Raw genomic sequence first — 26,926 nt, forward strand, 5'->3', positions numbered from 1 at the left:
GTGTGTATAAATAAGCATTTGTGTGTCAGTGTATCTGTCTTTATAAAATCTGTGAATCTCGGGGTCTTATCTATCCATATCTATGTTTGCCTCTGTTTCTGTTTTTCTCACTCCGTACAGATATCTCTGTGAATCTGCCACTGTCTGTCTCTATCTTATCAAACATCCTTTTGTCTTTCCTAGGATGCTCTATAAGGTAACACTATAGGGAGCCTTCAGCTGAAACTTTTTAAAAAATTTTTTAGCACCATTCATGTTTAAGTAATAAAGAAGCTCTATTTGAGTAAGTATCTACTACATTCCTGGAATGGCCCAAGACTGCCTTTGACAGTTATCAAGTTATTATTCCTCTAATAGTGAACACTTGCTGATCTCTTAATCTGTGCAGGTCTTGCTACTAAATGTGATGTGTACTTAATCCCATTTAATCTTCAAAATAATCTTTTGCTAGTGGCTACTATCACTGTCCCCATTTTGGAGATGCAAAAACAGAGAATTATGCATAGCATCATTTACACTGTAGCACACTAATATAAGATTTTATTTCCACCTTTTAGTGATCCATATACAGTGGTTTTAAAAGATAAAATGAATTGTCCTTGCTCAGAGTTTAAAAAGAGAAATTATGGGGCTGTTCCTCTTCTCTCTTCGCAATGCTTCTCTCATTAGGCTGAGATGGTAGGTTTGTGTTTCCCAGTGTTTCTCTTTTCACCTCCCCTTCAATTCAATTCTGCATCCTGATTGTGTTGAGTGATCATCTTTGCCATGTGGTCAAGGGTCTGACTTCTGAATGCAGGAAGCTGCAAAACTTCCATCAGTATTTTGAGCCAAAATAAATAGGCAAAAATATCCAATTTGACTTTTTCTCCTTCTTCAAGGCAGATGCTTTCCTCATTACTGAGAAAAGAATGACACCTTGTCACACCAGATAGCTCAGACATTGGACATCATAGTCCCTGGTTTTCTGGTCTTGAAGCTACTGGTTCTGCTGGGCCCATTGCTCCACCAGCTTCTGTCTCTGGTAAGTTTAGGTTTTCAGTCTGTTGAAACTCACAGCCAATTCCCAGAGTGGATCAGTTTGAGATTCCATGTCACTGTGTGCAATTCCAATTCTTTTAGCCTACCAGGCTGCCTTCTTTAGTGGAGGGTTTGAGTCTGACATAGATGAGATAACACACCTGTAAAGTAAGTTAAACTATGATTTTTTTCGGGTACTAAATTGATTTGGTTAGCACATTCTACTGTGGGGAAGGAACTATGATTTAGAAAACAGCTGGAAACAAGGGCCTATACTATTTCATGGGTGCAGATCAAATTGAAGGTGGGTATTTGGGCAGCCTTTGGTCAACCTCAAATTGTACATCATCTTATGACCTTGGAGAATCAAACATTTTATGTCTCCTACAAAAGAACTGTTGTAAATCAAACCCCACCTTCCTGCAGAAACAGCATCTCTTTTTACTTTTGTACCTTTTTGCTCTGAAACTAGAAGAACATGTTTGCCATTTTAAGAACTTATAGAAATTTAAACCACTTCAGTACCTTATTTTCTTGTGTTAGCCTGATAAATTATTGCTGAAATTTCTTTGTAGGGCTAGGGGTTTTACCCAGGATGTCTGAGCTGAACTATATCCCTAGCCCTTTTTAATTTTATTTTTTCAGTTCAAGGTGCTAAGTTCCTCTGGCTGGGCTCAAACCTGCCATCCTCCTGTACCAGCCTTCCAGAGACCTGAGATTATATGTGTGTGTTACCACATGTGACTAAGAAATCTCTTTTTTTTGTTTTGTTTTTGTTTTTTGGTATCAGGGATCGAACTCAGGTCCTTGCGCTTGCACAGCAGGCGGCGAAACCACTGAGCTAAATCCCCAGCCCATCTCTTGATTATTACACACTTGGAAAAAGTCGTCTAAAAGCTGCCATTGTTTTAGAGAGACATCAATGGGGAATTCAGGAAGGACAAAGACATGGATCAAATTGCTCACCACCCCTTTGTTCCCACTAAGATAGCCCTGCAATAAACTTTCATCTGGCTAATTGTGCTACAGTATCTAAATTGGGATTTCTTTATTTTTTTCTGAAACCAGTTCTTAAACCACCTACCAATCCACCGTTGCTTGTCTGGTGATATCACATCTGTCTTTCATAGCTCTATCCACCCCAGCACTCCCCATCTATGACCTTTGGTTGGCTCTCAGTTCTTCACTTGTCTCCTTCTCTTGGCCTTGGTTTGATATACTAGTAAGGAACTCTCCTTAGGTGTTGCTTTGAGATCCAGGCTGCTGGAAGAATGTGCCTCCGTGGTAGGCAGATAGACACAGCCTTGAAGTCTGAGCCAGATGCATGGAACTCTAGCTGGGTTTGTGATGTGGATTTGCTGGTTTTCAGAATTTCTTTAGGAAGAGTTTATATTACTCTTCCTTCCTGATCTGAGGGCTGGAGTCAAAGCAAGCTTTTGGGTCAGTCTCTCTCTCTCTCTTTCTCTCTCTCTCTCTCTCTCTCTCTCTCTCTCTCTCTCTCTCTCTCTCTCTCTCTCTCTCTCTCTCTCTCTGCTTTACTTTATGGAAAGGTAGCATGCCTCTGTTGGACTTCTTATTCTTAACAGATAATGTGACATTTGGGCCTGAGGTCCACTGAAGACTTGCTCCCTCTTCCCAAGCAATGCATTACAGCTGTTACAGGGGTAGTGTTCATTTCCTCTCAGTTTTAAAATAACAAATGTAATATCATTGTTCCTTATTTAACACAAATTTCAGGAAGAATTTGAATTTCAGTAATTCAGAACTTTTCTGGCCAAACTTCTATATCTGGCCAATGTTCATGCCCCCACCCTAGTGACTTCTTTGTAATCCTGAATATTGAAGAATATGCTCTATGTTATTAATTCCTAAGCTAAGAAAACTCTACTCAGTTTACATCCATCACTTTCCCAACATCTGAACCCTATGTCCCATGCTTGTATACCCTGGAGTCACCTCAGTTTTCAGCAAAAAATTTACCATGCTTAAAGATGAAAACGGCCCTATAATAAACTTATCATACTTAGCATGATTTAGTATGCATTCTTCATTTGTCATTCATAACATGATCTAGCAGACCTAAATCTTAGTTTTTGAGATTCATTTATCAGTCAGAATACTATAAAAATTCAAGTAGGGGGAATACAGATTAACAATAGACTCTAAGCAAGTCTCTCTGTGTGTTTCTGTCCTTGGTGCTGAACACATACGAGGTTCACATACCAGGTTCAGACAACTTTCCTGCCTTTAGTAAATGTAGCAATGTGATTGTCTTGCAAGGACTATGTGAGAGGATCAGGTATTTCTCTACAGTCATCCTTGAGCCTTATTTCATAGGACTGTAGGTGCTACTAGTGACATCCTGGGAGCTGATTGTCACCTGCCCTGTCCCATACTTTGCCAGTGCCATGTGTGGATATTTACATAGATTAAAACTGATTAAAATTAAAGTTCAGTCCCTAGGTCCGTTATCCACCATCCAAGTAGGTGATTGGTGGCTCCATCTTACTAGTTACTGTATCTGATAGCTGATGTTCCTAGCATCTCAGAAAGTGCTCTTGCCCCAGTGTTTCTCTCGAATGTCATCATCATGACAGACTCAGGCATGGCCACAAAAATATCCACATCTTAGTCGCTAGAACTTGGGCATGTTCCTTTATACAGATGGACTTAAGAGAGGGATATTGAAATGGAGAGAATGCTCTGCATTACTTAATTGGGCCCAGTGTAATCACAACAGTGCAATAGAGGCAAAGGTGACAGAGAGAGTGACAGTAGGAGGCAGTAAGCTCAGTGGCAGAGATAGGTGCTGCTTTTAGAAGTTACAGAGAATAACTACAAGGCAAGGGATTCAGGGGGTCACTAGAAGCTGAAGAAAGGCAAGAAAGGAGATAATCCCTGTAGATCCTTAAAAAAAAGGCAGTCTTTGTGACACCTTCAATTTACGTCACTAAAACAGGTTTTGGAATTCTGACTTCCAGAACTGTAAGAGAGTATTGTGTTGTTTTGAACCACCAAATGTGTGGTAATTTGTTACAGCAACAACAGGAAAATTATATTATCACTGTTCTCATCATCTCACTGGATTCCTGCTTTCAATTTGGCTTCTTACAATTTTGCCTTCTCAGCCAGGAAATCATAGTAATTCCTTAGGTATCTGAAGAACTTCACCCATAAACAATGCCATCTTTTTATTTGAGATACTCACATGGGCCCATGAACGATCTCTGGGAGTGGCTAATGGAGACTGAAATAGTCTGTCGTAAGTTAGCAATGCCACCAAGAGGGCCCTGGTATATAAAGGTGAGAAGAGATCATCTGCATAGCCTTGCTTTCTGTTGTTTTGGATTGGAATGGTTGTTAGTTCTAATTGTGATTTTGAGCACCATGTCCAGAGGAGACTGGAGTTGCTCCAGATGCTGGTAAACATCCTGTTAATGCTCTGAGGTGAATCAGAACCAAGCCTTATTCCAATGATCCTGAAGGCACAGTTCAGGGAGACTGTGTCTGCCCTTCCTGCCACTGGGGGCTCCTATGTTATTTTCCAAACCCTCTGTGTGATGGTGGGTGTGATGAGTCAAACTTAGTCTTGGCTCCCTCAACGTGCACCTTTCCTCCCAGGCTGAGCTTTGATGGGTTGTTTTTGCTGGAAAATTTTCCTCTACTCTCTGTACACTGTCATCCAAGGCATTTCTCTGAAATAACAGTAACAACATAAATAGCATCTATGTCATGGTTATTATAATGAAAATATATTGGAATGCTCATTTCGTGTTCAGAATAGTAATAGGAAATTTACATGTATTACTTAATTTATTATACAAATAACTCAGCAAAGAGTCTGCTATTAACATCTCCATTTTAATAGATAGACACCAAGGCACAAGCAAGGTTGCTCCTTACTTTAGATCATGTACCTGGGAAGAGGGGAAGCCCAGATTTGAGCACCAGGCCTTCTGCTTTGCAGAAGACTAGAATACAGGTGACTTGCATTCTAGAACTTAGCAGAAGGTGACCCTTCCCAGTCTCTAAGCTCCTTAATGTCATGAACCATGTTATCTTCTTTTATTCCCTCCCCCCTCAACTTCTCAAAGAACTGCAATAATTTCTTGGAACATCAGCAGAATCTCTTTGTATATTTCTTTTTGAATCCTTTAGATTCTGAATAATGGTGTCCAAACACAGGGGAACCCAATAGAAATAACATCCCAGAGAATTCCTACAAAACGTGGGGCAGCAGGAATACACCAGGCTAGGTAAATGTTCTGGCTCTAGTACTTACTAACAGTGTGTCAGGGCAGAAGCCATACACTTTTCTTCTGAGCCTCAGTTACCTCACATTTTAAATACATATAGTAACAGCCAACTCAGTCCATATGAGGATTTAATGAGATGATTGCTGTAAGTCATTTGGGGTGTAGCAGGCGTTATAAAAGGTTTTGATTATGACCATCATCATCAATATAATCTTCTACCTCCCACCCACAAAATGTACCTAAGTGCTTGTCCATATTTAATGTCCATAATAGGGCTCATCTTGCTAGTATGTGTGTGTATAATAGTGCAACCCTTGATAAAAATGATTTTTTTTTTTGGTACCGGGGATCGAACTCGGGTCTTGCACCTGCGCAGCAGGCAGCGAAACCACTGAGCTAAATCCCCGGCCCCCTGATTTTTGTTTTTATTTGACTTCTTCAGTGCTCTCAGGAGAAAAAATTACAAAAGAGCTGTGATGGTACATATTTGTAGCCCTAGCTGTCAGAAGCCTGAAGGGTTGCTTGAATGTATGAGTTCAAGGCCAGCCTGCGCAAATTCATGAGACCTCATTTCCAAAAACACCAAAACAAAAATGATTTTAGTGTCTGTATTTCACATAATTGTTCCAAATTGTATCCTCTTTTAAATAAAAAATGCTGGAATTTCATTGAAATAAAAATTTTAAAATCAGTAACTATTTTGCTTCCACACAGGAAAGACTGAAAAGTTAAGATTAGAGTTATCAGCATCCTTACTAATGCAAAGAAATCCTCTGGAGAGTGAGCCCCTCATTCTCTCTGCCCCTCTCCATCCCTGCTCCCCTTCGGTCCTTTCTCTCTCCATGGTTGCAGTCATCTTTGCTTCCCCTCCACTCTGTACCCTTTCCTATCTACAAACCATTAGGCTTTTGGCACCAGAGAGATTTTCCTAAAACACAAATCCTTGCTCTTTGCAGGCCTGGAACTCTTCAGTGAACACCTGTTCCTTAAAGTCCCAAATCCAAACTACTAATTTTTTTCACATGCCCTCAGCTTTATTTTCTACCAGTTCCCACCACACATAGACCCCCGTCATGCCGTCTCACTCTTTGTGTTCTTCACCCCTCCTTCAGATGCTACCTTGCATGACTTTCTTCTCCCTCAGATTTCTGCCTAACCCACTAAAACCTCCCTATAAGGTTCATCTCAACCACTGCATCCTTGGAGAAGCATTCATTATCTTTCATCTCTAAATTTGGACGTGCCTCTCTGCCTCCATAATATTTGTGCTGACAAAATCCATGACACTTGCTTTGATGATTGATTTCCCTGTATCTCTGAATCTCTTTTTATTCAGAGTTTAATCTCCATTTGAACAAGGGCTGTTTTCTTGTTTCGGAATGTGTTTTATAATAATGCAAAAACAAATTCTTATTCTAAGCCCATCAGATTTCACCACAATAGATGAAAATATCCTTTGTACCTCTCTCAGCGCCTAAAATAGTCAAGAAATATATATTGACCGGGTGAATGGATGAATGGTTGGATAGACGCTAGACATCCTACCATGTATCTGTGAGAGGTTAACAAAAGAACTAGTTTCTTTCTGATCCAATTCCATGGATAACCTTGCAGAGCAAGACGGAACTCAGAATGTCTGCAGATGCCTTAAGCGTCCTGCATACGGGAGCGTGTTCAAGAGTTCTTCGCTGACCTCACACACAGAGAATGTCTGAGCTCTGTAGGCTATTTGTAGAGAGTTCATTTCATCTTTGCAGAAAGCTGCCCAGTATAAATATTAGTCAGTTGATTTCACACAGAGTTAAAGCAAGCTTTTAAAAGCCTTTTACCTCTCTTGTCCCCAAATAGGCACTTTAGACAGATTCTCCGAGACTTGGGAGCTTTGGCAGATTTGGTAAAGTGAAAGTTAGGTGCTGCTCTGAAGCAGCCTTCTGTGAAGGCTGTCTCAGGGTTGATGCTGCAATTGTGCAAAAAGGGTCAAGTAAAGCAAGGGATTTTAGGACAACAAGGGTGGAAAGGGGTGGAAACCGGACTTCCTTATTCCACATCCATCCCCATGAGAACATCTCTAATGATGCGCACCTTTGTACCTGAAAGGTCACTTGCTACTGTGAAGGAGCAGAGTCCTCAGATTTGAACAGTCTGATTTCGGTCTCAGTTCTCCTGATGTGATAGCCAGTATGAGCTTGTACCCAATCTCAAGTCCATTACACCAAAACCAATGACTCTAGCCACCACTCTCGTACAGAAATATAATGTGAGGACCAAGGCTCTAGCTCAGCTCTGTAATACTTGCCTAACATAAGCAAGCAACTGGATATGACTTCCCAGTACTGATCAAAGAAATGAAATGAACAAACAAAAAGAAACATAATGCCATCCTTTTGCCTTACCCTCCAAAGAGCTGATATTATAGGCATGTGCCAACCATGCCTGGCTTGGCACTCACTTTAGACCACCCACTTTTCCCCTGCATAATGACCGTGCATGATTGGTGGGTGCTATGGTAGGAAACCGAATGAAGCCACACTGCTGGACCAGATCTCAAGTTCTCAAAACTGGGAGTACAGAATCTGCTTCACAGAGAGCAATGAGGTCACACCAAAACAGCCATGTGCCCCAACTTTCTCCTCCTAAGAGTACACAGGAGAATAAAGAGATAAGATGTTGCAGCATTTTTGACTGGGTTACTTGGTTGCTTTATTTCCATCATGGGACTTCAGTGTCCACAAGATAGGGAGTGACTTCACTCAGCACCATGTGGTATACAGTAGGTACATGACTTTGCTCAGCTGCCATAACAAAAAACCACAGAATATGTGGGTTCAATGATGAAAATTGATTCCACACTGTGCTGGAGGCTAGATGTCTGAGATAAAGGTATTGTTGACAAGGCTGGATCCTTCTGAGAATGTCGTGCCTCTCTCCTAGCTTCTGCTGGTTTTCAGGCAATCCATGGCATGCCTTGGCCTGTAGGAGCACGCCTCAACCTCTGCCATCATCTTAATATAGCCTTTCCCTTGTGTGCACATCTATGCCAAAGTTCTCCTCTTTAGAAGACCCAGGTGTATTGGATTAGAGTTCCCCACCCATACTCAGGTATGAGCTCATCTTAACTAATGATGTCTGCTGCTTTTCTCTTCCAAATAAGGTCAGTTTCTGAGATACTGGGGGCTAGAATTTCAAAATTTAAATTGGAGTGGAAAACAATTGAACCTATCATAGTAGAAGTTTCGTATATTTAAGTTTGATACATGAGTGTAGAATACTTACGTATAATGAGAATCTTTTGGTTGCATTGGGTAGGTCCCAAGAATAGACCATCCAGTCTGAAGAAGACATGTTAGCATCATACATGGAAAACCCGGTCAGTGGAGGGAATGGGTCCTGCCAATAGATGGTCACATTCTATAAAATTACATGAACACAACCATGTTTGAAAATATATTAAGGTTGTTTCATGATGACTTTTGAATTAAACTTATTTAACTTCTACCAACCTCAGTTTCCTTCGCTGTTGGTGCCTCAGACTTATTAAGCAAATTAACTGGAATGTCTTACATTGCACATGCTTATTTGTTCAGACTTTTGCCCATTAGCATCTGAACAAAACTGCGCACTTCTGTGCCAGTTCCTGCTTATGTACCAATAAGGCAAATTTTTCTATATTTCCAAAATTGCATGAGCTTCCATGGGCCCACCTTGATGTTATGCAAAATGCATCTTCCTAAAATCAACGGAGCTGTACTCTACTCCAAACTGTGCAGCCTGCTCAGCCCAGCATTCAAGCAGGTACTTGTCCTTAAAAGATGACACATCCTTTGTTACCAAAAAATAATTTTTATATACTGATTAAACATACATAAAGAATTTGGGGCTCCCAGTCTCAAATGATCTGTTGGTTGATGTACAGGCTCAGAAACCCTCATGTTGGGACAGGACCAGTTATAGAAGTTGGCCTTTTGAGGAGAAGATGGAGCTCTTTAGTCTCAATCCCTCTAAACATATTTGAAGGAACAGTGAGAACTTCAATCCTGGCATGGTATGCTTAGTTGCTGGATTTTAATATCCCACACTTTTATTGCTCCTTTGCTCTGATGAGAGCTTTAGTCATTTTGTGTTTCAATTGTCATGATGTCCATGTCCACCTTTATTTTTCTGCTTGTGAAAGTTTATGAAACAGGAACAAGAGAAATCGAGAAGTGTATCACACAACTATACCTACAGATACTGCTAGACTTGTCCAGTCATATGGATGGAAAATGTAGGAAGCAGTTTGTGGAAAGAAATAAATCTGGAGTCCATATCTCAGGATTTACAAACCACAGGAATCGGGAGATGCCAGTGAGGCACCTGGGCATCAGCTTCCCCTTCTGTTGGATGGGCGTGACTTCCTCTCCACTTACCTTCCAATACTGAATGTGAGGCTCAAAAGAGATGATGCGTAAATGTCCGGGCCATCTCTGCATCCTCTCTCTAGTTGCGCTCTTGTGATGATGGTGATCCAGGAGATACTGATCTTTTGTCCTATTTACTTAAACTGGCCACTGCCTTCCTACATTTATTTCTTCCACTTCCAGCCTTTGAATTGCTTGAAAGAAATGTTACGGTTCTCTTCTCTTCTTTCTGTCTCCCTCTCTCCTTCACTAGCTTCACCCCGGCTTGTGTCATTGTTGTATTTCATGAAAATAGTAGCCCTGTTCATATGGTGCTGTGTCAGACAGACAAGGGTCTCTGTCCTAAAGTCTTCCAATCCAATAGTCTACAACTCTTCAGCGTGGCTATGGGTTTCATGGGTCCCGTGACTCAGAAAACATCTTCACTGTTCTTTTATACTTTTTCACTAATTCTGCAACTGTAGTTATGAGATACTTTCTCTTTCATTAACCTCTGGATGATATATTGTTTTGCCAACCTATGTTGTACCACCAGACTATTTCCTGCTCACCCATGAACTCTCAGTTTAGGTACCAGCTCTTCTGGAAAGTCTTTCTTGATTAACCATTCACTTCCTCATATTTCTCCTCTTGGACTGTACATCCAGCTGTACTATAAGACCTGGTGACCCTGGCCAGCCTGTAGCTATGGAAGCACCAGAGCCATGTCCAGCTTGTTCACCACTCTAGTCCCCAGACCTAACCTAGCACCTGCCATCTAGAAAGATGCTCACTACTCAGTTCCAAAACAGTTGGGTGACTATCGTGTTCTTGCCCCTTTGAATAGTTCACTGCTCTTGCTTTCTGGCAGACTCTCCTAATTTCATTTCTTCCAAGTCCAACTATAATTCATCTTATGACAGCCTTTTTTTCCAGTTGGGAAACTATTAGAGACTAAAACTTCTGCAACACACAGTGAAAGACAAGGTCATATTTTATCATCTTTGCCTGTTGTGGTAACCAGATCAGACAACTTTCTACAAGGGAGATGAATGCCAGACAACTGATAGTTATCATGTCAAACACTTGATTATGAATTGCAGAAGACAAAGACAGAAAGGCAAAACATGCATACAAGTACCTGCCCCTAAGGAGCTTATAATCTTGAGAGGCCTTTGATTTCCATGAGAAGAAATAAGATCATTAAAAATACTCAAATTTTTGGTTCTATAAATTCCTTATAAACAATGTTGGAGTGGCAGACATTTGCTGAGTCTTAACTCTGTTATGTCCTCAAAGCCATGTGATTATTTATTTAATGTTTAGGTATCTGCTTTGGGAAGGGGCTGAAGAAGAACACAAACTTTCCTAATGGGAAGAAGACTTGATAATTTAGGATAAAAAGAAAATGGGTCTGAGATAATGGTATCTATGTCTTGTGTGAAATTATGTCCAGAATGTTGACTTCTCCCTTTAGTAGAGTATTCCTTAGCTGTAACATCATCCCCCAGAGAGGAGAATGTATGATTCTATTTGAAGCGATGTGACTTAGTGTTCTGCATTTTTCAAATTTGGTGACAGACTCTTGGTGACATTTTTAGGGGAGTTCCTTAGTCAGCAACAACCACAGTGTAACTGCTGGTTCTCCAGAATACTTGGTTTGTATGTGTAGTGACTGCCTCCGTTACAAAGAAAGCCATCTTAGAAACCTATCCGTGTCTCACTTAGAAGGTGGCAGAGAATCCTCTGGATGGATTTGATGGTAACACAGCAATATTATCCCAAATTGTATCTGCAGTGTAGGGTGTAAGCAAGCTATTTAATGTGATAGAATCTATCCTTTTTCTTTCGTGAATTTGGCTAAATATAGTAGTATTATCAGCAATGGAAGACATTTAAACTCATCTTGAAAGTCAGTTTGACACGATGTTACTCTGGTGGTGACAGTGAAAGCTTTTTTCTCCCTTTCTTTAGTAAAATGTGGGCTGGTGAAAGGAGATGAACTGTGAAAGTCTGTTTAGGATTGAGGCCTCCTCCATATCCAAGAAGGAAAGAATCCTTACTGGATAATTTAAAATACATTTGCCCGTTCCCTCCTTCGTGAAAACAGTATTTGCCAGTGTTTATTTGCATGGTTCAATTTTCTACTTGTTGATCTGTCCTTCTTCCTGCACAACTATATTTGTGCTGTGGTAGGCAGCTCCAGGTGTCACTCAGAGAGATGGCAATGGTGATGACAGAGTGGTGTCGATGGCATAACAGCCTCAGTGGCTGAGCTTTCTCTGCCATGATGCTCATGGCATTCACAGCAGTTTAACACGCTGGTCACACAGAGTCCATTTCCTGATTTTGACGGTATGTCATGGTTGTGGGAGAGATTCCCCACTGGGCAAAAATGAGAACAGATTACACATAAGATTACAATGAGAAAAGATTTCTCCATATTTTTGTTTTTTAAAGCTTCTTTGAAACTATAATTATTTGAAAATAAAAAGTAAAAAATCCTAGTGGCTATGAGATTAGGATCAGGGATCGTTATTGAATTGGTACCAATTTTATCATATATTTGGGGTGACTGTGGATAATTTGCTTGGGCTCTCAGAGCCTCTCATCTATGAAATGAAGATAATGTTTGTGCCCACGTCATGGGGCTGGTAGTGGTGGTGTGAATTTTTTCTGCATTGAGAGAGTTATATTTTTAAAACACTTAGGAAATGGCAGGCATATGGTTAGAACCTCTTCTCATATATTATTGTTATTGTCAAAACTCTTATTAGTAACAACATCATTAACATTATTAACTCGCCTGGGCTCTGGATCTTAGGAGTGTAGCAACAAGATCCTACGCCTTTTTGGTAACCTCCTGCCTTGCCTGGGATGCTCTGGAGATTTGTCAGTATGTCTCAAAAACATTCCTGGTTGAAATATTTTTCTCCCACAACCCTTATAAACATTGCCCATTATCTTGACACACCAGGAGGTCAGGCATAAATAACAGAAAAGACCTCAACTCTTGGATTTGAGTCTGAATCTGTTGCTTAATAGCTTTAAATCTTAGCTCTCTGTAACTGTGAACTGGGTGTGCTAAAATAAGTGTATCCATACAGCACCTGTGCAGATGAAGTTGGACAATGTGTAGGAAGGGACTGACATTGTCTCATCCTAGACAACATTGTCCAAGAAGGGCCTAAATGAGTAGCAGTTGCACCTATGGCTGTTCCTTGTTTTCAGAATAGGTGCTAGTCAGGCATGAGCAGCTATTTCACATACAGACAGGTGAACCCTGCGCTATGTGACTTTCCAACGAGAAATCTTGAAGTACAAAGTTGAGTTATTGCAATAGGGACACTTTTTTCATCAGTGGTGACCAGGAGTTAATGGTTTTGACCTTGTTCTGTGTCCTAAGGTACTGAGTAAGTAGCAAGCTGTCTCAGCATGAGTGGGAAGTGTGTTTGGGATTCAGTTTTCAAGGTAAACATCTGGAATGCTTTTGTGTGCACGTGTGGGTATGGGCATGTGTGTGTATGTGTGTGTGTGTGTCTGTGTGTGTGTGCCTATCAGACGCTGAGAAGCTTGAGGTGACAGTGATAAAAAACCAACAAGCAAACATACAAAGGAGGCCCCTGTGCCCAGGAAGTTTACAGTCAAGTTCAGACAGATACTGAAATGTGTATATTGTGTCAAATTTGAAGAAGCTGTTAAATGACAAGACAGGATCCCCTGAGCCCCTGGGGAAAAAAAGGAGCAAGACTAGAAAAGCTATTTTCTAAAGTCCCTGCCGCTTATTCCAGAGGCTGCTAATTTTTTCAGAGACAAGGACAACTTTCTTTGAAAATATCCTTCAAAACCAACACCTACCCAGGTTCCTGACTTGTACAAAGTGTTCTATTTGATTGTCACTAACTGCAAGGAGTTGAGAAAAACCACCTCTCCCTTGCCTTCTGTAACTTTGATTGGAAAATAAGGATGGAGCATTCTGTCAACAGACACCCCATGGATGTTACAAGCCTGCCACCCATGCCCATGTGATATGATTGGGTCCCTTTGGCTGGATGGTACTTGTCAGCCTTCCGAAAGTGCCGTTATTCTCTCTGAGCTTCCTGGTAGAGGCCAAGAAGTGAAATGAAACATTGCTTTCACTGGAATCTGTGTCTTGGATTATTGTTGTTTTTGCTGTTTCTTGTGAACTATGACCTCGGAGCAGCTTCAGAGTTCTTTATATAAGAGATGCTTTCCCATAAGCTAGTACAGTTAGAGGACTAAGTTTTATGTGCACCTGCATAAGGTCACGTTGGAATCCATCTTCAACTCTTTAAGAATGTAGAGTGTAGGTAGGTGTGGTGGTGCACACTCATAATTCCTGAAGTCTGGGAGCCTGAGGCAGGAGGATCACAAGTCTGAGCCCAGCCTGGGCAACTCAGCAACTTAGCATGACCCTGTCTCAAAATTTTTAAAAGTAAATAATTTAATTAAAAATGTAAAAGGTTTGAGGATGTAGTGTGAAGGTCCTGGATTCAATCCTCAGTGTGCAAAGGAAAGAAAAACAGAACCAGAATGTAGGAATTGGACAGATTTGGGTGCTAATTTCATGAGTATGCACAAGTAAGCACCTCCCTTGGAAAAGAAGATAACATCATTTGTCACATTGAGGTCTTGTTAAGTGAGCTCTTGTAGGAAAAGCTTTTTGACTTTTGCATCCTCACTGCTTAGACCAATAATTGGTATTTAGTTTCTTTCTCATTGATAGGACCAAATACTCAACAGCCACAAGTAAAAGGAGGAAAAGTTTATTTTAGTTCCCATTTTGTATAAGTTTTAGTCTATCAATTGATTCCATGGCAGGGCAGCTTGGCAGAGCAGCAAGGAGGAGTAGCATTCAGGGTGTGGCAGGCAGGATGAAGAGAAGACTTCTTTCTTCCTTCCCTTTTTATTCCATCCATACTACAAACCTATTGGTTGGTGCCATCCACACCCAGGGTGGGTCTTCCTTCTTCAGAAAGCCTATCACCTACATCTACACCCGGAACTGTGCTAAGTACATCAGTATCCCATGAGGCAGTCACTTCCAAAAGCCCTACCTATGAGTGCCTAAGGCTTTGGGGGGACATCTACATACTGTATAAACCATAACAGGTACATACTTGGTACTCAGAATAATGTTTCTTACCATCATTGCCATCACCATCATCAATGCTATCACCACCACTACCATTATTATCTCTACCGGAGTATGGATTTAGTAAAAAGAATTCTCCACTAAGATCAATTAGGCTATAATTCTGGTTCTTCTGCTTATTAATTTATGAGTTCCTATATATTGGGAAATATTTTTCCACTTGTTTGGCACCTCAACTCTCTCATTTGTGTCATAGGGGTTGTTAGAATTACAGTGCTTGGCATACAGCAGGTGAGAGTCCAACACTGCTCATCTCCTGCTCTGTTCTGCAGATGCAAAACTTTGCTAGACTGGAAGGGACCAACTTCATCCCCTGATGAGACATGTGTGCTTAAGGACTGTGTAAAACAACACATTCCTACAGGGCTTCTCCCTAAAGATTCATAAGAATCTCTGGTGAGAAGAATAGGCACCACTATTTATACTCTATGAATAAGGAAACTGGGGAACAGGGTAATTGGATGATTTGCTAATGCTGCCATCAGTATGCTCTTGACTTGTCCATATTTGACTCTGATACTAGGTCACAGAGTTAATAAAAGATTAGATGGTAAAAAAAAAACCTGGAAATTACCTACCCTACTATTTTCCTTTTATTTATTTTAACCACAATCCACAATAGATTTTACATTGAAAACCAATTTACTCATACAAAATTTCATAAAACAACGCTATTTTATTTTTTTCCCATGTGGGTTGGTCGATTTCACTTCAAGAGTCTGAGTGTGATGACCTGCTACGTGGATTTTACATCCTTCAGGGGGACATGGACAGGTTGAAAAGCACACTGAGATCCTGGGGTAGATTCTGGTCTTAGGCAGAGGCTTGGCACTTGACTTTTTAAAAAACAATCTCCAAGTAACTTCTAGTGAAGGATCAATGTCCTATTACCTGGATAAAGGAATGATGTCCTCTGTGTAGCTCAGTCTTTCTGAGAGTTCCTTCTCTATGTAGGTGGTTTTGTTTGCTTAGTTGTTTCTTTGTATTTTCATCATCATTCACCAGAACATCAGTGCTCTTCACAAGGGAATTTATCCATCTTAGCCTCATCCACCCTTCCCAGGTTGAAAGGCAAAAGTTTGGCTTTGCAGTTATTGTGAGGACCAGGAGCTCTTGATTCTTGAAGATGGCGCTGTCCTCACATGCTGAGCTGAGCCTGGCCAGAAAGACCATGGCTTCTCTGGGTCCAGGGCTTCAGAAGGAAGCTGCATCTATCTTTAGAGAACCTGAATAGCTGTAGGTTCTGACCTTAACTACCTGGTAGCATTGGAATTATTTCCAGGGTATGACTGGAGATGAAAATGTACAGACAGAACAGATACTGTTTATCCAGATTTCCTCTCCAGCTTTAGGAAGCTGGGAAGCATATATCTATATATATATATATATCTATATATATATCTATATCTATATCTATATATATATATCAAGTATATATATATATATATCAAGTACATATATATATATATTGCCCAAGGGCTCCCTGAAATGATTCCTGCAAGATAGACCAACCCAATGGTTGACTTCTTCCAGGAAGTCTCTTCCGTTCTTACCTCCTTCTCTCTACTGTGATTTAATTACAACTTTAATCACTTCAGAAAGCCCATCCAATCCCTTCTGTCTAGCAAGGTTTCTCTTCATAGCAGACAGTCTCCTCTATAAGTAGCTTTCCCAGGACCTTTGAAACCTCTCCCTCAGTGAGTGAAAAAGACATGAGCAAATAGAGACTGAAATTGTTTTGATGTTTCCCTCTGGTTGTTGTTGTTTTAATAATAAAGGAAGAACAACATATTTACAGCTTCATATAACAGGACTGTTTTTGGCTTGATGCTGGGTTTCACTGGGGAATTTTTTTGTAGGAGGTTTTATCTTTTTTCGTTGGGAGAGAAGGAAAAACAATGAGCCAGGAAGAGATAAAAGTTCAAGGAAAGGAGAAAGCAAGACCCCTGTACTTTTTATTCATAGTGTTTATCATCACTGGGATTTAATGGTTGTTTGTTTGTTTGTTTGTTTGTTTGTTTTGGTACCCAGGATCGAACTCAAGACCTTGCACTTTCGAGGCAGGCTCCTTACCACTGAGCTAAATCCCCAGCCCCTGTAGGCTCCTTTATTGAATCCTTGCTGTCACACCTGACTCTAAATTGTATAGGGCAAAGATGCTTTTGGATTCTCCTTGCTATCTCATTGAAAGAGAATTAATGAATCCATTTATTTAATGCATACTATGATCCAGGCCCTGAGTGTGTTTCCTTTGTTGCAATCTGATTTTTAATTTGATTCTCATAATAATCCCATTAATTCATTCGTTATTGTCTCCATTAAACAGAAGCAAATGCTAGAGCCCACAGTGTGGCAGTTGCTGCCTAAGGTCACCCAGCCAGTCTAGTCAGGAGCTGGACTTCAAAATCTTCAATTTAATCATCAGTTACAGTATTTTAAGACCAATTTACAATGAACCACACAGCTTCGTTCAAAAATCACTCTCTCTGATGCTATGGCAGTATTTTTTTTTTTCAAGTTTACCTATGGCCATTACTTTACCTCTTTGCGCTTTCTGCTCTCCCTTCTCTCTTCCCGTGCTACCTCCACAAGTTCCTCTTCTCTCTTAAAATAAAATAAAATAGTAGCAAGCCCCTGCCCCAGTGGATTTTATAACTTTGCATTCCATATATTTAGTTTAGTAATGAAAAATTCCAGCTCCAGGCAATGCATAGAGTAGCATTTCTAATGTTTTTAAAACAGCTATTAATGTAGCCCAGCGCTGTGTGTGTGAGTGTGCGCGGGCGCGCGCGCGCGCGCGCGCGTGTGTTTTCCCTCCTCTAAATAATCATCTGCTCAGTGGCCCTCTCTGAAACGGAGAGCAGCAACCAGAGGAGGAGCGAGCCATGATTGATGGGCCAGGGCTCCCTCCTAGAAGGTCCCATCTGGGTTTGGTTTGGGGAGCAGTCAGATGTTGAGGGGGAGGTCAGCCCGACGGCCTGGGCTTCCCGGCTTCCAACACCCGGATCCTCCTCACCGGGCCCAGCGCGCTCACCCTCGCTCCTAATCGAGGCTTGGTCTGGGCAGATGCTCTGTGGTGTGGGACTAGAACAGCTGCTGAGTTTATGGAGGAGAGAGGATGCAGGATGGTGCCGCAGGTAATTTTTTCCCCCATTTAATTTTTCACTAGACGTTGCGATTTGAATGAGGCGAAGTCTTTCCCTGCGTTAAGTCTATGTTTTGTGGAATACAGAGTTTGCCTCTTTGAATCCCGCCCGGGGAAAGGAGAGGAGTTTTCAGGGTGGGGAGAGGGGGTTCTGCTCTATGAATGGAACGGAGCTGGTCTTAGAACCAGCAGGTTAATTGTGTCATTTTGCTTTTTGCTTCTTTGTTTCAATGCCCCTGGGGGCATAATGCAGTTTAGCACATTTCAGCTCAGCACAAGAGGCTTTCTCTGAATATGCGCGATTTCTTGCCAGAGAAGTACATCCGACCAGGCTACTAAAGTAAAGCAAACTGTCAGCAAGACTGAAAGCTGCGAGCAAGCCCCGGGAATGGATAGCTTCCTCCAGCACCTCCTGGGGGGAGGGGGCCGCCTTGCGGAGTCGCTGCTTTCCTTGGCGGTGTGGACAGATGCAATCAGCGGGCTTATTAGCTCCTGACAATCCCAGTGCATTTCTTCATTATAAAGGTTGTGTTTACTCCAGGAGAGGTTCTTTAGAGCAAGGAGCAGACCGGAGATAAATAAATTCTAGGGGCAAAAAAAAAGAGGGAGGCCACTCAAGAAGTTTCACCATGAAAGCTGGGGAAAACACAAGCACGCGCACACGCAGGCAGGCGTGCAGGAAAAGGCTTGAATAGTTTCAAGTCCACCTGGTAGCTATGAAAACAGGAGCGTTTTCTCCTCACTGAAAGCCAGGCAGCTCCACTGAAAATCGTAGAGCGTTTTGTGCTCCGCCACCGAAAGAGTGTTTCTCAGCTGAAATGTGGTTTGCATTGGATATTTAAGCGAAAATATTTTGCAAAATCTGACTGGCTGGTAGCCTTTTGTTCTCTTATTAGTCTTCTAAAACTTATTTGTTAAACCACTCGGGGCAGTGAATGGAGACGGGGATGTCTGGAGAAATAACGCTGAGACAACTCCATTTCCTGAGCCTACTTCCAAGACAAAATTGAGGGTGCGGGAATTTTGTGGTCAAGAAAGGGCTCTGGGCATCAGAGGCATGGGGTTTTTAGTGTAAGCAAACACGCTAGGCTAAAGAGTCACATTACAGTGTTTGGCTGAAAGTAGCGACAATATTCTGGCTATTTTATACTTCATTAAAATGTTTAAATTGCAATGACTATGTTTTTCTTTAAAGAATCAGACTTTGGTGCATTTAAATAATCCTTTGGCTCTCAGGAACCAGAAGAAAGCTTCCCACTGGGGCAGCTTGGGTAATGATGGGGTTTCACATCATCATGCTGGTTTTTGAGTTGGTCTAATTGAGAGGTTAGTATATGGGGACAAGGAAGTTTCTTCTACGTTTAGAAGGTCTACACATAGACCTTCTTTATTTCAAGCTTCTCAGTATTGCACCAGCAAGCAATAGTGGGTTTTAAAACCTGCGATCCTGGCCTCTTGCCACCTTCCCTGCCCCTTTTGTGTATTTACCAAGGATTTGAGAAAGTGCTGGCAGTGAACACTGCATGTTAAGTTTTGCAGAAGTTCTTGAAGCAGTTGCTTTGTGATGTGGGGGACACTTGTGAAGTGAGATTGCCCTCCCTGTGGAGGGTGGACACCCACAAGCACCTTGATTCTGCAACGTCGGAACTTCTCCATTTACTTAGGACGTAGAGGGTTGGCATTGGAGTAGAAGAAAGCAAAGAGCTCTGCAAGTGAGGAAATATCTAGCCAGAAGGCTCCCAACAAGTTTGCCTGTCACTGTTACCTACAGGAAGTTATCTTCCATTTTCAACCAGGAGCCTGATCCCATGGCCAGGATTTGTTATGAATTAGAGTAGAAAAGGTGTCCTTAATGTTGATGTACTTTTCCAGAAAATACGTTTAAACTAAGAATCTAGGAACATCACCAGGAAGGGAACAAAGAGATCTCTGAAGTCATTTGAAGGTGAAAAATAATTCCACAGAAAGTACAATGATCTTAATTAAATATTAGCTGTAATTAGTCTAAAGAGCAAATGTTGGGAATATTAATTAGAGTCTCTCAGGAAGGGCTCTCAGTGTTAATAAGTAACTATAGGGGGTACCACTAACATCTGTTTGAGAACTCTAGGTACAGGATGAAGTCCAGAGCCTCAGGTGAAAGGATGCTAACTGAATGACTCTGAAGGCAGGCCTTAGACTTGAGATGGTGCAGAGATTTTCCAAGTTACCACCCCACCCCTGGCCAAGGATGTGTTACCTCCCTTAGATGGAAAATAGGCTAGCTGGCTTCTTTGCACCAAATGCTCCTGCATGTGAGTTCTGCACAGTAGGAAGCATCGGGTTATGTGTGAGAGGAATTTGAGAACCAACCCTCCACCCATGTGGTTCTCCTGCCAAATGAGAGATACCTAGGACCTCAATAAAGGTGGACATTGGTTCACCTCCTTTTTTTCCCTAAGAAGGACTGTGGCTGGGATCTTCTGTCATTATTTCCTGGTTCTGGGCTGAAGCATCTTTGACTGCACAGTTAAGTGGGATTGAAGATGGAAAGCACACAAAGTAGGGGCTCTGAAGCTTGACACATTAACATGTAGGACCTGTGGATAATCCTATGTGGGAGAAGACTGTCCTGTGCTTTGGGGGTATTCAGCATCATACCTGACTTCTCCCTGCTAGATACTAGGAGCACATCTTTCCCAGTGTGGGTAACAAAAATGTCTCTTGTCCTTCCCTAATGTCCTCTGGGGAGTAGACATCCCTGTTAAAGAATACATGATAAGCTGGGCATGGTGGCACACACCTGTTATCTCTGCTCTCTGGGAAGCTGAGACAGGAAGATTACAAGTTGGAGCCCAGTCTAGATAACATAGCAACTTAGTGAAACCTTGTCTCAAAATAAAAATTCAAAAGGGGCTGGGGATGTAGCTCAGTGAAAAGCCCCTGAATTCAATCTCCAATACCCTCTCCTCAAAAAAACTATACTGTATTGATGTCAACTAACAAGCACAATGTCTGACATCCACCAGGCCAAAGGTGAAAGACAGTGTCACTCGGCTTGTCTTTTGAACAGCAATGAGAAGGGGCTGCCTTTCAAAGGGAGCATAGAATTCTGAGGCCATGATGGACTTTCTCCTCAGTCCACTTCCACTGAGTGTGCAGCCGATGTGTACCTGTGCAAGTGTGATTGCAAGTCCAATATCTGGTGATGGGAAGAAAACTCCAGGCAAAATTCTGATGCACACTTTGTATCATCCTAAATGTTGCTGATTTCCATGACTGAGATCACCCCTCCTTCCTTTGGAACCTACGTTCCCTTCCTGTCTCTTCCTGCTTCACTGTCAGCTTTATGTCCTATCAGACTGCCACAATGGCTTCTTAGCTGGTGTCCCTTTATCCAACAGTATTTTGCCATAGCCATTAGAAATTTTTTTCTGCATAAATCCAGAGAGTAAATAGTTTACGCTTTGTGGGCTATGTAGTCCCTGTCACAACTGTTCAATTTTGCCACTGTAGCATAAAACTACCCATGGAGAGTATGTATGCAAATGGCCATGATTGTGTCCCAATAAAACTTTATTTACAAAAACAAGCAGGGGGCCATATTTGCCAAGTCCTTCTCCCTTCTGCTGCCAGCTTCAGCTGCAAGAGTTCAGAGTTTATTTTTCAAGGGTTCATTTGCCTAGCAATCCTTCCTGCTTTAGATTTTGCAGCTAGCCTGCTACTGGAGCCTGGAGATGGAACAAGGAGTGGAGCCCAGTGTCCTATTCTCAAGGAGCTTACAGACAAGAGAATGGATGGCAGCAGTGCTTGGGACTGTAAGATGTGGCCATAAGCTTTGTGGGAGCAGGGAGCAAAGGCAGTGAACCCAGAATCTAGTTGGTAAGGAAGGCTTGCTGGAGGGTAGAGCTCCTGATTTGATACCTGAAAAAGAAGAGATTGCCAGGCAAGGCTGTAGGCAGGTTTTCCAAGCAGAGGGGAACAGACAGGGAGTACGAAGATATAGTATTGGCAGGAAGGACCTCTTCCTCTCCAGCACTGCCACTAGCTTCAGGAGGACAGGTGCATCTCTCTCCCTTGCAGAGTGCTCACATCCCAGCAGGAGCCCATCCTCTTGGGCAAGTGCAGATGGGGTTACTTCTTCCCCAGATTTTTCTGCATGACAGAAACCACCTGGTCTTATGCATCCCAGTGAAAGTATTGTCTCTAAAGGAAGAGGAGGGTCACCTTGGCCTTCCTGTCCCCAGTGTATCATCCCATGCTCCCCCAGGTACCCAAACCTTGAGCTTTCACAAGTTTATCTTTCCAATTGGAGAGGAACCACTCAGAGATCACAGAGGACAAAACTGGCCCAGACAGAAGCCAGCTCTGGCCCAGAGAATTCCCTTTGGAAGGTGTTTGGGGATTTGAGTCAGCCACAGAGAAGTGGCTGCACTCAGTGATTTCTGTGCACAAGAACATACTCCTTGAATAGCTTAGGGAAAGAAAAAGATTGTAGTTTAGTTATGAAACAGCAGAGAATTTTTTTAATTAGTCAAAATCCTCTGGGTTGTAAGTAACAGAAAAATTAGCTTAAACAAAAGAAGACAAAGAATAAAATATTTCAGTTATGCAATATGAGTAAGTTCTGGAGAGTTAATATACAGCTTGAGGACGATAGTTAAAAATACCATATTTTGTACTTGAAATGTGCTAAGAGGATACATCTTAAATTAAATCTTCTCACCACACACACACACACACACACACACACACCACAGTAACTGTGTAGAGATGAGAGATAAGTTAACTAGCTGAAATGTGGTGATCTTTTAATAACGTATACATACATCAAAACATCGTTACACATTTTAGATATATACAACTTTATGTTAATTATCTCTCAATAAAGCCGTTGAAAAATAGGACATTTACTCACTTGTGTAACTAGAGCAAACAGGAGTGGTACTAATTCAGTACAGCTGGATTCAAGACTTCAGATGATGAGCCAGGGACTTGGCTGTTACCTTTCTGTTCCCCAGGTCCTCCATCCCATCCACCTGTTTGTGGTCTCACCTGTAGGCAGGTCCTTTACTTTAGGCATTTCTTCTTGGAGGCTCCAGGCTTGCATTATTTTCATAGCTGCCAATCACAGTGGAAAGAAAACTTCTTTCCAAAACCTGCAGCAAAATCTCAGGGGGACTAGGACTCGTCAGGATGGCCTAACTCACTACATAAATGGCCAGGAACCAGAATCCCCAAGACTACAGCAGTAGAACCTTCTGACTGACAGGACACTGTCATGTGTCAGTATTTAGCAGTAACCAGTGGCTGGCTTCAACCACCTGTGCAGCAGGCAGGCTGAGTGGGAGGGTCCCCGCCAAGGAAACCAGGGTGTGGTCTCAGAAGAAGCAGGGGTAGAGGCTGAGCTGCAGTAACAGTAAAGGTCCTCTGTGGTCCCCAAGGAGTGAGGGGTTTGTTGTTTTTGTACAACTACCCAGCCTCGGCACAGGCAAACTCCCCACCTCCTCAGATGCCCCAGGGAAATCTTTTTTTTTTTTTTTTAGCTTTTCTGAGCATTTATTACAAGCCCCCCACAGTGCTTATTTTTTCTTCTCAATGTCCTGCCCTGCACCTTGGCTCTCTTTGCCCGGATGCCAAAGAGCCGGGCATTGGCACGGGCCATGCGCAAACTGGCGAACGCCTTGAAGTTCTTCTCCTCTGTGATGATCCTGGCCTTCTCCTTCTTGTAGACGTCCCGGATGGGCATCACAGGTCCTGTCGGCTGGGTGGCCAATTTGAGTTCTTCAGCAGAGCTGTCTCCCTTCTTGGGGGCCGACGGCTTCCTTGGTGTGGTACCGCACCATGGGGCAGCGCACGATGGGCAGGATGGGTCCTGACGAGGATCCCGGGTCGCGGGTGGATGCGGCGCGCTTTAGCCTACCGGGCCTTGCGCCTGGGGATCCTCCGAGCCGGCTGGTTGAACCACGTAGCCTCGCGCCGCTGCCAGTCCTTGTGGAAGTGGGGCTTCAGAATCATGTCATTCCGGCTGGGCACCTTGGCTGCCTCTCATGCCATGCCGGGGAAAGGCCGAGCAGAAAGGCTCCACAGGGAAATCCTAGAAAGAGAGAAAGGACAAGTGTGCCTGCTGTGCCTCCAGTGGCATGGAGGCTTTGGAAAACTCAGTCTGCACGTGGAAGGAGCTTGATGGGAATGCTTTCACAGGTAAAAGGTTTTCAACTTGTCTTAAGCTCAGTTCTCTTCAAAGTGTCCTCTTTCACATTCTAATTAGGGGTCCTCTCTAAATAATGTGCCTGCCCCCAGCAGCATGTTCCTGCTGCTGATAGAGTTCCTCTGGCAGAATGGGCTCTGGAATGTTGTGGCAGCTACTTAGGAGACATAAGCTGTCCTGTCATTCTTACCCTCCTGTCGTTCTAGGAGGCAAAAAGTCACATCTAATTGACCACATACAATGGGAGAGGCTACTACTTGGTGTGCTTAATTGCTGGGCTTTCCCCCTTCTTCTTCCTGCCTTGTATTTTCTAACTATGCAATACCATCTCTTGAGACTATGGAAAATTGAGAATACTAGGCTACTGGTTTTTGGGGGGTTTTTTTTTTTGGTTTTTTTTTAACCTTCTGCCTGAGTGTGTGTGCATGCGCACACGTGCATGGCTATGTGAGTGTGGGAAGTGTGGTAGAGTTATGGGGGTGGAGGTGGAGGGAGAGAGATGTTTCTTGAAATGGAAACTTTTGAATTCAGGGTGGTTTTTTGTAATTCTTTTGACTTGACTGTAATTATCATACTGCATGTTTAGGCTATAACTGAAGGGCGAATTGTTATATAATACTCTGTGCTTATAAAAAAAAAAAAGGCAAGGTTTTGAGGGGGAGAGGCATTGACTTATGGGGCTGAGTTAAGTCCAACATTTTGCAGAAAAGTTTGAAGGGGGAAATGTCACAGAGGGAGGACATCTTTGTCTAAATTAGGCCCCAAGTTTCCATTGGCTACTCTATAGCTGTACTAGGGAGCAATACACACACACACACACACACACACACACACCAGGTACAGACAGGGGATGATTACAAGGACCCATCCCTCCCATTATATGAGCCAACTCACATAAAAGTTTGATTAAATTCAAATGCTTGGATGAATTGTCTCTCCTTCAAGAACACATTCAGTCAGTTTAATCTCTCTTGAAACTTTAAGTATCAAATCAAAGCTTGCTGTCACTGTGGACAACTACATGCTCAAGACTTCCAAAGCAGGAATGAAACAAGAAGCCTCCTGGGACAAATGGAACCCAGTAGGATACAAAGCCTCCCAGTCTTGGAAAATCAAGCTGCAGGAGCTGGGGAAAGTGACTTCATTGTTCGTTGCCTCAATTTCTACCTCTGTAAAATGGGGATGCATAATGGTTAGCATTTGCTCACAGCATCTCGTGAGGATTGCCCGGGATCAGTCCATCTCGGGCTGGATCTCGAGGTGCCTGAAAAGTTCAAAGGAACGGGGTTGTTGGGCTCTGGGAAAAGGTTCTGTTTGAAAGGCGCTCATGGTTTTCTCTCCATTTCTCCCCTTTTCTCTTTTTCAGGGTAATCAGGAAGCAGCGGCCGCCCCTGACACGATGGCTCAACCTTACGCTTCGGCCCAGTTTGCTCCGCCTCAGAACGGCATCCCCGCGGAATACACGGCCCCTCACCCCCACCCCGCGCCAGAGTACACGGGCCAGACCACTGTCCCTGAGCACACGTTAAACCTGTACCCTCCCGCCCAGTCGCACTCCGAGCAGAGCGCCGCGGACAACAGCGCGCAGACCGTCTCTGGTACCGCCACAGTAAGTGGGCTCTGAGTGCCCGACCCCGACCCCGACCCTGAGCCTGAGCCTGGTCCAGGGGAGGGAGCCCCACACCTGCGCACCCGCAGCCCTAACCCCAGGCACTCTGGCGAGCAAAGCAGCTCTAACTCAGCCTTACCATACCAGCTGTATCCTTTGCTGTTATTTAAATCAACCTATTTTCCATTAGCCACATTTATTTTTGAAGAGAAGAATTCATCTACTTTCTGTTCATCTATTTTTCTGTTCTTTGGTCTTGAGGGACTGGTGGTGTGGCTCAGGGCCGGAGCATTCTCCCGGGAAGCGGGAGTCCTGGGTTCCATCCCCAGAACTGAGCGTGCTGGAGTGCGCGGAACCTTATAGAGATATAATTGACATATAATAAAATTCACCTATTTGTGGTGTAAAATTCACTGATATTTAGACTCTTTACAGAGTTATGCAACCATGCTCAGCAGCTGCTTTTGGAACATTCCCATTACCTTGAAACAAATCTTGTGACCGTTTCCACCACAGCCCTCTGACTCTTAGCAGAACACATTGGGAAGTGATCAGTGTTGTGTGTTTTGTTCCCTCATTCTGGACTTTATTACCAGGGCTGTGGGGATGGGGGAGGGAGAAACTGTAAGAGGGCAACAAGAGAGAGTCTTGCTGGGCAAGAGAACTGTTCTGTATCTTAATGTTGGTGGATGCAGGAAAAAATGGAATTTGATTGCGTGCAGATGGATCGAATGGATTACAACCAAGTAAACACACAAACCAAACATGTTCTCACTACCATAGAGAATTTTGTTCCATTGGAGAACATAGGATATGTCTTCTCTTCATCATAATAATGTTCTGCTTTCTAGAGCATGTGTTACCAAGGAATTGATGTATCACGATGGTAGGAGAAAGCACTATCTGAGGGATCTGCCTCAGAAGCCTGACTGGAGGAGTGTGCATTTCCGATGAGGAGCCATGGAGAACTCAGTGGGGAATGTATTGGCTCAGACAGCGTGAGGTCCAGGAGGAGGCTGACTTTGGACACAGCTTGGTTCTTGGCACACATCCATCAGCTCCCAACACCAGCTCTATTCCTGGCTTTGCTTCCTCATGCTCGTGTCTGCTGTCTGACTCTGTCCCTCAAGGTCAGACTCCTGTCAGCACCATCAGCA

At 42.8% G+C, this 26,926-nt stretch overlaps 1 protein-coding gene and 1 pseudogene across 50 annotated transcripts in view; one reads left to right on the forward strand and one right to left on the reverse strand.

The window, feature by feature from the left end:
- The window catches only part of Rbfox1 (RNA binding fox-1 homolog 1), a 1,452,839-nt gene that overhangs the window by 1,263,438 nt on the left and 162,475 nt on the right, over positions 1-26,926 (forward strand). For 45 of the 50 annotated variants that reach the window (XM_087202739.1, XM_087202724.1, XM_013065590.3 and 42 more), the window contains one exon: positions 25,527-25,769. In XM_087202739.1, the coding sequence (XP_087058865.1) occupies positions 25,527-25,769 (243 nt within the window). Of the gene's footprint in view, positions 1-17,659; positions 17,963-25,526; positions 25,770-26,926 lie in introns of those variants that run through there. The other 5 variants (XM_087202723.1, XM_087202738.1, XM_087202729.1 and 2 more) reach the window with 5 other exon arrangements.
- LOC106007778 (large ribosomal subunit protein eL13 pseudogene) lies at positions 23,478-25,028 on the reverse strand (annotated as a pseudogene).

The sequence above is a fragment of the Heterocephalus glaber genome, unplaced genomic scaffold (genome assembly GCF_053883595.1).
Source record: "Heterocephalus glaber isolate CG9 unplaced genomic scaffold, H.glaber_assembly_v1.0 deba00001781, whole genome shotgun sequence".
Taxonomy (NCBI): domain Eukaryota; kingdom Metazoa; phylum Chordata; class Mammalia; order Rodentia; family Bathyergidae; genus Heterocephalus; species Heterocephalus glaber.